Source organism: Salvelinus sp. IW2-2015, linkage group LG9 (assembly GCF_002910315.2).
Source record: "Salvelinus sp. IW2-2015 linkage group LG9, ASM291031v2, whole genome shotgun sequence".
Lineage (NCBI taxonomy): Eukaryota > Metazoa > Chordata > Actinopteri > Salmoniformes > Salmonidae > Salvelinus > Salvelinus sp. IW2-2015.
This window is the reverse complement of record NC_036849.1, coordinates 21,302,436-21,313,048: the sequence shown is the minus strand read 5'-3', so window position 1 is coordinate 21,313,048 and position 10,613 is coordinate 21,302,436. Positions and strand designations below refer to the sequence as shown.

The window sequence follows — 10,613 nt, the reverse complement described above, 5'->3', positions numbered from 1 at the left end:
CACATACAGACTTACTCAACCTGGGGCCTCAGCCTGCCACATACAGACTTACTCAGCCCATAGAGATAAAGTCAGAGCAACACTGTCAGTTCATTATGTGTCACAGTTAGGGAGAGGCATTTGTAGAGCAAACCTCTATACAGTACTGTAGCAGAACATGGAGTGTTTGTGATGAGTGAGCAGCTCTGAATTGGGACAGACAGAGTGAAAGAGTCAGTGTGATAGGGGTTCCTGTGTGGTCAGTGGTCCTACCTTGTATCTGGGACTGGGTGGAGGGCCCCAGGTGGCTCTGGTGCATGGGCCGGGGCTGGGGGTTACCAGGCCCCATCCTCAGGCTGGCCCGCTGGTAGCGCTCAATCTCTGTCAGCCTATCAGAGAACTGCATCTTCTGGGGATCCTCCAGCTTCACCCTGTGTCCTGAGGGAGGAAGAGAGAAGGACAGAGGGAGAGAAAAAGAGAGAGAGAGAGGAGACCCAAGTTACCACCTACACAGCCGGGAAATCATGGCACTTTATTAATTTTCCACAGCGGTAGTAAATAGTCAAAAATAGAAAAAACAATAGTACATCCAAATGTTATGTCTGCTGTAATATTAGAGTTTTTCTTTCCTCAGATCTCTCCATGGCACCAACAGTTTACTAGGCCTTGTGAGTCTGTTTTGAAGTGGGAGGGTATATATTGGCGATTGGGGATAGTACAGTGACATAATTATATTATATGAATAAAGCCCTCTGTTCTCCACCAACTAATCTATTTCAATCGGATTATAGAAAAGAACAGTAGCCAAGTTTACTTAGAAATAGAAACATATGAATAGAATGTTGACAGGCAGTGGTGTTGTGGTTGGGCTAAACCTGCACCTGCCTTTGTGTTATAATCAGATACATGAAATACCACTAATACTCTAGTGTATAACAATAGTACTAGCTTAATAATACAATAGATGCATGATAATGATGGTATGAAATAGGTTATAATTACAGCAACAGAAAATACTGCGAATCTATCCCCTTATCCCCTAACTTGTTAACTCAACAGTACAACCCCAGTACAAACCCAGTATAACCCAATACAACCCCAGACCAATCCCAGCACAGCCCCAGCACAACCCCAGTATAACCCTAGTATAACCCCAGTATAACCTCAGTACAACCCCAGTATAACCCCAGTACAACCACAGTATAAACCCAGTATAAACCCAGTATAAACCCAGTACAACCTCAGTATAACCCCAGTACAACCCCAGTATAGCGCCGGTATAACCCCAGTACAAATTCAGTATAAACCCAGTATAACCTCAGTACAACCCCAGTATAACCCCAGTACAACCACAGTATAAACCCAGTATAAACCCAGTACAACCTCAGTATAACCCCAGTACAACCCCAGTATAACGCCGGTATAACCCCAGTACAAATTCAGTATAAACCCAGTATAACCCCAGTACAACCCCAGTATAACCCCAGTACAACCACAGAATAAACCCAGTATAACCCCAGTACAACCCCAGCACATGCCCAGTACATGCCCAGTATAACCCCGGGTACAACCCCAGGGGTATAAACTCAGTATAAACCCAATATAACCCCAGTACCAAACCCAGTACAACCCCATTTACCCTTAAACCCCAGAATAACCCAGGTAACGTACAACCCCGCAACCCGTAACCAGAACTCGAATACCCCCAGTTAAAACCCCAAGTACATAACCAGGTTCCCAGTACAACCTCCAGATAACGAGTACACACCCCATAAACCCCATATAAACCATACTAACCCAGTACAACCCTTAACCCAGTAACGTAACACAGATAACCCAGTACAACCCCAGTACAACCCCAGTAATATAACCACAGTATTTTAAAACCCAGTACATAAACCAGTACAACCCCAATAAACCCCATTAAATAACCCCAGCTAACCCCAGTAACCCCCAGTACGAACCCAATATCAACCTCCAGCATCATATAACCCTACCCAGAACCCATATAAACCCCAGGTATACCGTACAACCTCAAGTACACCACAGACTGGTTCTACTTGTTCAAATAGTGACTATACTGTACGTCTCACAGCGACTCAGGTCTGACAAAGCATCACTCATAGGAAACACCAACATCCCTCCTAGACTATACACCTCATACTGGAACACTGTTGCACATATGTGCATGTACGTGTGTGTGTGGTAGAAGATTGGAATGTATGAATAAAAGCAAATTTGGCACCTCGCATACATCCAATCTGAAAAACGTGAAAGACCAAATTCTACAACAAAACCCTATCACTTTAATATCTCTTCCACTGAAAAGCTTTCCTTAAAAGCATACTTACAAGCTAATCAATTCACTTTTCAATGTATAACAATGTGATTCACCCGCGCCGCACACGCACACACGCACACACCACACGCACACGACCACACGCACACGCACACACACACACACACACACACACACACACACACAACACACACACACAACACCACACACACACCACACACACAACACACACACACACCTAAATGCCATACGTATCCGGAGAACTCCTCTAATGGAGGAAGGCTTTTAAGTAACTATCAATCAACAAACACATGTCTGAAAAGACATTATACATTCTGTGTTTCTCCCTGGCACTCTAATGTTAAGTAATGCTAGATTTAATATTTTATCACTATATAAAGGGGCCAGCAGACGGACTGATATGGATTTGCCCCCCTCTCTCCAGACTGACCCATGGCAATATATCTCCCTCCTGCACTTACCCATGGTAATATCTGCCGTTACCGCTCTGTCCATTTGGTAGAGATCACTCCCTCTCTTTACATAAAATGTAGTATTCTCTATTACCCCCATACCCCCCACACACACCCCTCCCACACACAACATACACATAACAATTAGTGTGGATGGCTTTACTCAAGTAAATAAATAGTCTACATTCAATGGCCACGACTAACACATTCAAGTCAACGCTCTCAAATGCAAACTACTGTAGCATAAATAACCAATCACCCAACTACAGCAAGTCCCTCAAACAACGCCTACAACACATGACCAGTAACAAACACGATGACCATAACAATACACATGACCAGAACAACACATGACCAGTAACAAAACACATGACCAAACAACACATGACAGTAACAAACACATGACCAGTAACAACACATGACAGTAACAAACACACCAACACATGAATACTCACATACTCACACTGAGGATCAACACCCTCTCAATGTGAGTGTTATCATATAGGAGTGTGAGAGTTTGTGTGTGTGTGTGTGTGTGTGCGCATCGTGCGTCCGTAGATGATAATGTCTGAATGTGGCTGTTTGACTGCTTGACATGTCCAGCTGTCTGTGTTGGGAGTCAGACGTAACAAATGCAAAGGATAGCAGTTAATAGGAGTGACCCACCTATAAACCCACCATCACTATGACAACAGGACACCAGCACTCCACAATACAGCTAATGCAACACACACAGCAACACATCTCAACCACATCTGCAGACACACACACACATCTCAACACACTCCTGCCACAACGCAACAACACACACACACACACATCACCACATACTACAACACATCTGCACCACACAACACGAGCGAACCAACACACATCACACGACGCCACACACACCCACACACACCAATCCAAACATCCATCGACACGACAACACACTCACACACAACACTTGCTCTCCCCCCACACACACGGCATGTCTGCCCCAAGCTGAACATACCAGGGACTAGCAGAGAACGCACACTCCACATAACCATGTACGCTCCTACAGTATAAGACGAACACACTCAATCCACAGCGAGGTCCCAGTGACATGATCATCATCACCACGCTCTGACAGGAGCAAGAAAGCTACGATTAAACCAGATACTCAAATCTAAGTCGATGTACCATGAAAGACGTTGTAGTACACATCTGCCCACAGCTCTGTGGGAAAAGAACAACAACCAGGAAATCAAACATCCCAACACGTCCTTACACCAAATGATGTACACAGCACACCTGAAAGACAAACAACGAAATGGTCCCAAACTTGACCAGAAAGATACATCCCACACTCTGTGGAAAAGATCAACAACCAGAAATACATCCCACACTCTTGGAAGAAGAACAACCGGAAATAACATCCCACACTCGTGAAAAGACAACAACCAGGGAAATAACATCCCACAGCCTGTGGAAAGACAACAACAGGAAAAAATAAACCATGGGAAAATGTATCATTGTTAACTTTTTCTGTGGCCCGTGTTGGTCTGGGATGAACTGGCTGTGCTTTGGTGATGAAAGAGATCATACCGCTGATCCCATGTGTACACACACACACACACACACACACACACACACACACACACACACACACCACACACACACACACACACACACACACACACACACACACACACACACACACACACACACACACACACACACCACACACACACACACACACACACCACACACACACACACAAACAGCAGTGGCTCAGGTCCAGCTGGCAGGGAGTGTGTGGCGACACACTGTACTGTACTTCCAGTAGAGGGTTTGGCCAGCCATGAGAGAGAACTATAGGAGCAGAGCTGAGGCTTCATTAGGACCATGCCTGGTGCTCATTACCCCAAACCCCACAGTTACTGTTAACACTACAAGTCAACTCACATGGTTGACTATAGCTCTCCTGTCTCCGCCCTCTTCACCCCCTTCTCTCTCTCTCCCTCCCCYGTCTTTCTTCCCTTCCTTCTCTGTCCCTCCCTTTTTTATATATAAGAGACGACTTCAGCAGTTTTCCATGTGGAAGCTAACATACAGTATATACAGTATACACAACCTTCCTCCTCTTGTCTTCTCTTAGACATCACCCCTTTAAGCCTCATAGAGAGGAAATGGATTGGTGCAATGGTGGCGGGTCTTGTAGAGAAATACAACCGACATGGTCGTGAGAGTCTCATATAGTTGGTAGGCCATTCGGACGCTACAGACAATTCTGTGGGAAGACCGATTTTCGGTTAGTGTCAGTGTTACATAGGTGGATGCAGTGGATTGAGACACATCCAATGCAAATAAAAAACATATCTCGAGCTTAAACAGAAAKAATTTTATGGGGATTTTTGTATTATGCTAATTAGATTTCCACAGGGGCACGTACATTGACTCTAGGTTAAGAGACAGAGCCCTTTGCCTGATGCTGTTCAATGCAGTGTTTAAACATCTTTTTAGGCCTGACGCCGCTCATCCATGTGTCTGGTAGAACACCAGAGGTTGACTCCCACTCTGTAGGGTCTCGATCAGGGTTCTCTGCGCACCACGCACCCATTTCGGAGGGGATTCTGTGGTGGATGAATATTTTATGTGTCAGGGTGCACTTAGGAAAGAATGCCCAGTTGTTTCTCTATGATATCATAACCACAAGATAGAGCTGGGAGATGGAGGCCAACGGGGAGGCAGGRATGATGAGGTTCAAACACCAGTGCTCAATACATGGAAGAAGTAAAATGGATGCCAGAAGCTGTAGACTTACTAGCTTCCTCTCTAGATGGCTGTTGCATCATCTTACAGCATTATAAGGACTGTGAGGACCAAATAAAAAGGTTGATATAAAATGTCTGGTATTATTAACGATGTACTGAAAATCCATTCCATGGAAAATCTCTTTAGGAATAATGGCTGTGCCTTTCCCACCCACCGTTTCTGTTTTCTTTGGCCAATACAATACCATTTTATCAGCAGATTAACTGAAGACATAGGGCCTTGATGCCCCCCATGTTTTTAGTGCTCTTCAGAACACGTAGATAGGTTCAAGTATAACAGATAAGATACATCAGTGTGGGAAACTGACCCTGTGACTGGTCCCTTTGAATTGAAACACTGAAGAGCAAAATGATCAACCCTGATCACCTACAAATGACATTGAGCCACAAGGAGCAGAATGATTAAGGTTAGAACTTCTAGAACGTAGACCTGTGCCAACGGGCAACTCTTACCAAGAGCTGACCAACCCCTTCAGACCAGACATGCCAATCTCAGCGAGTCCCACCCTAACCCCCTAAAGCCCATATCAGTGGAACACAGAGACAGTGTTTGCTCAGAGGGTGCTAATGACAGCTCCTAAACGCTGACGGGTCCAGCTGAATGATCACCCGATATGGCCCCTTTCCTCCCTCACCGCTGTGCTGCTGCTTTTTTCTAACATTGAAAGAAAGAAACATATGTTCCCTTCCAATGAGAGACACATTAAACACAAGCTCTTTTTAGTAAAGGGCTGGGCGCTTTCAGGGGCAAAGTGAAACTCTATCTGGACTGCAAAGGGCAATACGTGCCTTGGCCCAGACCCAGATCTATGCTGAATATATTTGAAGTGTAAAAATKTTGTATTCATCGTATAAATGGACTTGGTAGGCCCTTGATAACAGACTAGAATTGGTTGAGTGCCTGTATCAGACTGAAAACTATAACGTGTCTATAAGGACTGTGCACTCTGCCTGTATACATAATAGGTGTACATAGTAAGTGAGAGGCATTATATGTCAGTCCTGTACCAATAGCTGTAGTGCAGGGTTCTGGGTAAGTTTAGCTCTATTATTATGACATGTTGATGCCAGCCTCTCCCTGTCTGATTCACAGTTTGACAAAAACAACACATTCGACTAACATGCTGCTGTTGAGTGTGTTGAGGGACGTGTGTGTGAGTGTGTGTATTAGGGAGGAATATTTCAAGGCAATACTTTCTATCCTGAACTATAAACTCTCTAACTGTTTCTTCGTCAGTCAGAAACGTCAACCTGCTTGAGAACGGCAGTTGAGAGTTTGTTGTAGTGGCGTTGGTTGGGTTGCTAGCAAACTTCCGCTTTGTATTGGAGCTCGAATACGTTTCAACATCTGTTGAGCAAAGCGTTGCACACCTGTCTTCCTCTTCCTCCTATCTTGACTATTTTGCCTCCCCCTGTCTCCTACCCTCTCTGACTTCCCCTTTCACTATCACTGGTACCATCAAGATGCCTGAGGCGTTAGCGATTACACTGCCACAGCAACGCAACCAATGACAGAGTTGGGCTTTAGAGGCTGTCCAATCATAGATCCATTTGAGGCTGACCCAGAAGGATGTGGGTTTTATTATTGAATAGTGCTTGTGTTTAGTCTGTTTATAGTCTGGCTCTAAATTAGTCTCAAAAACACACAGACACACAGAAACACCACACAAACAATGAACTCTTTCAATGTATCTTGTTATATATTGATGTCCATGTCATGAACTGAATGGATGCAGTATTTCACTGTAAACTATCACCATGAGACAGACTACCTTTAGTAAATTCCACCATGGGATTCCATAATACTTACGTGGCTGTGACTAGTAGACTGCCACTCTACCCATGTTGGACACTGAGGTCTGCGTACCGGTGGGATTTCCACAGCCTACACCAATCTATCAGGGGAGGTTTAGCTAAGCCTGGCTCTCTCCCCAGCCTGTTACTGGTGCCTGTCTGTATGCATGCATGTCTGTCTCAGAGGCAGATGTAAGCTAGGCTTCCCCTGGGGACCATACTCAGCCTAAAATCCCCCTGTCTACAGCAGGGCTGAAAACACACTCACAGCAGGGGAGAAAAGGTGAGACTGTGTGTGTGAGCACAGATCCAGCCTTCCTGTCTTGATGAAGGGATAAGGCCGAGCAGCGGGAGTGTAGTTAGATGTGTGTGTGTGTGTGTGTGTGTGTGTGTGTGTGTGTGTGTGTGTGTGTGTGTGTGTGTGTGTGGGTGTGTGCATGAGTGTGTCTTAAGAGGAATAGGGGGCTATGCTGGGGCAGGTCAGGGGCAGGCAGTATGAGTGGAGGGGTGCAGGCCCACCCACATCCGCAACAATACAGAGAGGCCCATAGCACCTATGAAGCAATCATCTCTCTGTGTTCCACCATACTTATGTATGTATTTCCTCTGGTGGAGGGGGAGGGATGATGTGTGTTAGTAGGAGGGAGGCAGTAAGGTGGGTGAGGAGGGGTGAGGAGAGGGTGAAGGAGGTTGTTTTTCAGCACTCCTTTGGATGGTTGCCTGAGCACAACCTTCCCAATGCTGCAGACTCACCCTGCTGAACAGAGAGGGCCTTTTCACCCCGGTGAAGATATATAAAGAAACCAAGCTGCTTGAGAGTGTTGTTTTAAGGTCTGGTGAAGGTTGTAGGGGTTGCAAGGCCTGTGTGTCACAGGGGTAGCCAGGGCATGCTAAGCAGTGAGGTGTTGGATTAGAGGTGGGTAGGAAGAGGGAGGGAGTGGAGGTGTCCTCGCAGATCTGTGGGAAAGGAAAGCAGCCATCGTTGTCACGTGTCAACGCAACGCTAGCAGACGTGTCAAAGTTTCACAACCTCGGTCGCGCATTAACTTCAAAACAAGCCACAAACACCTACGCACGTATAGCTACGAGCATGCAGCGCGCCATTTTGCGCACACAACACCACACAAAAAAACACACACACAGGGTTGCGACGCACACCGCTCAGAGTAACAACTGACAGAAGAAGACTCCAGCGTGTCAAAGGCAGGTGTGAATTTTCCTCTGTATTTGCGCGTGTGTGTGTGTGTGTGTTGTGTGTGTGTGTTGGTGTGTGTTGGGGTTGTGTGTGTGTGTGTGTGTGTGTGGTCGTGTGTGTGTGTGTGTGTGTGTGTTGTGTGTGTGTGTGTGGTGTGTGTGTGTGTGTGGTGTGTGTGTGTGTGGTGTGTGGTGAGTGATTGTGGGGAGAGTGGAAGATATCTGCATTCCTGATTCAGACTCATTTAGACAGGTTTAGCAGACTGGCAAAATTAGAACTGGAAGTAAAAGTGGTGTGTGGTTCGTGTGGGTATGTGTGTGTGTGAGGAGGTTGCTGTGTAAATGTATGTCAGTTTCCAGTGATGGGGTTCCAAGGTCTGTCCACAAACAGCATTTAAACAAAGGGACTGGTAGCGCTGAATGTGTACAAGAATATATATTTTTATTGTTGCAATATGTAAGTGTCTTAATGTGTTTGGACCCCAGGAAGAGTAGCTGCTGCCTTGGCAGCATGGGGATCCCTAATAAATACAAATACAAATGATGTTGTACACTTTAATCTTGAATATGATCAAGGTCAGCAGAGTGCCACAGGAAGAAGCCCTGGTCACATTCTCATAGTGCAGACCAGACATTCAAATTCAGAGGTTAGTATAAATTGATGTTTGAACCACAGGTCCTCCAGCTCTGGAACCAACATTACATCTCCAAACACCTATTATTTGCTGCCTGTTCCTTAATATGAAGTCCCAGAAAAATAAACATGTCAACCCCATAGTTTTCCAGTAAGCCACAGATACTTCTTCCCACTATCCACCCCCTCCCAAACGCCCCTCGCCATAGAAAAACGGTTTATTGTCATAATGCAGTAAGGGAGTAAATATTCCAACTCATGGGTCATTTATTTTTCTAAATAGAGATCTGAACCTTTATTAAATGAGGTCTAAAAGGTGGTAATGGCTCCCTCTTGTATGGGTGAGAGTAAATAAGGAAGAAGCAGTACATAGAGTGGGCTTATACTTCTCTCCACTGGTAGGTAAACAGGAAAGACGTTTGGGCAGTGAGTTTGGGGGAGGAAGGAGTTTGGGTATGAAATTGGCTTTTCTGTGTTTCTGAGAAAAAGTCCCTTGGCAGCCTCACTTCCATCATCAGGGAGAATTAAAAGCACTTGCTGAGGTCTCTTTATATAATTCTGTAATTCTTTGTGTGTCCACTTGCTGCATATGACATCAGCAAATACAAAGTTCAAATGTTGTTGAGCGCATTCTATGCCCCACCCCCTTCCACCCCCTGCATGTGTGCGTGTGCATAGCGAGGGGGGTGATTGTGTGTGTGTGTGTTTGTCCAACCAGACAGGAGCAGACTTGAGCCTATATGACTAACCTGAGGAGTAGAAAGGGGGCATAACAAAGCAGTAGACAATGCTATGCTCGTCCTTTTTTCCTCCTTAATAGAAACTTCTGCATTCATGTCACAAGGACTTTCAGAACAGCAAACAGAGACACAGAGGGCGTGATGAGAAGAAAAAGAACGAGTGATGGGCTAACTGAATGGTTTAGCTCTTTCTCTCTCCCTCTCTGTCTGTCCTTGGCTGAGGTATTTAGGCTCATTTGCAGTGCTTGGGCTTAAGTGGGATTATCTACAGTACACTCTTAGAAAAATAAGTGCTATCTAGAACCTTGTAGGGTTCTTCAGCTGTCCCCATAGGAGATCGCTTTGAAGAACCCTTTTTGGTCCCAAGTTTGGTTCCACTTTCTACAGAGTGTTCTACATGGAACCCAAAAGGGTTCTCCCTGGAACCAAAAAGGTTTCTACCTGGAACCAAAAAACGGTTCTACCTGGAACCAAAAATAGTTATCCTATGGGACAGCCGAATAACTCTTTTGAAACGCTTTTTCTAAGAGTGTAGTGTGTGTGCCTATTTCTGTCTGTCTGTTTTTCTCTCTCGGTGTGTGTTTGTGTGTATAGAGGGGTTTGAGGGTAGCTGAGGGGTTTGGGGTAGTTGAGGGGTTTGTGGGTAGCCGAGAGGTTTGGGGTAGTTGAGGGGTTTGTGGGTAGCTGAGGGGTTTGGGG

At 45.4% G+C, this 10,613-nt stretch overlaps 1 protein-coding gene across 2 annotated transcripts in view; it reads right to left on the bottom strand.

Moving 5' to 3' along the window:
- The window catches only part of LOC111968804 (RUNX family transcription factor 3), a 93,663-nt gene that overhangs the window by 27,550 nt on the left and 55,500 nt on the right, over positions 1-10,613 (bottom strand). For both annotated transcript variants that reach the window (XM_023994681.2, XM_023994683.2), the window contains exon 6: positions 253-417. In XM_023994681.2, coding sequence (XP_023850449.1) covers positions 253-417 — 165 coding nt within the window. The remainder of the gene's footprint in view (positions 1-252; positions 418-10,613) is intronic.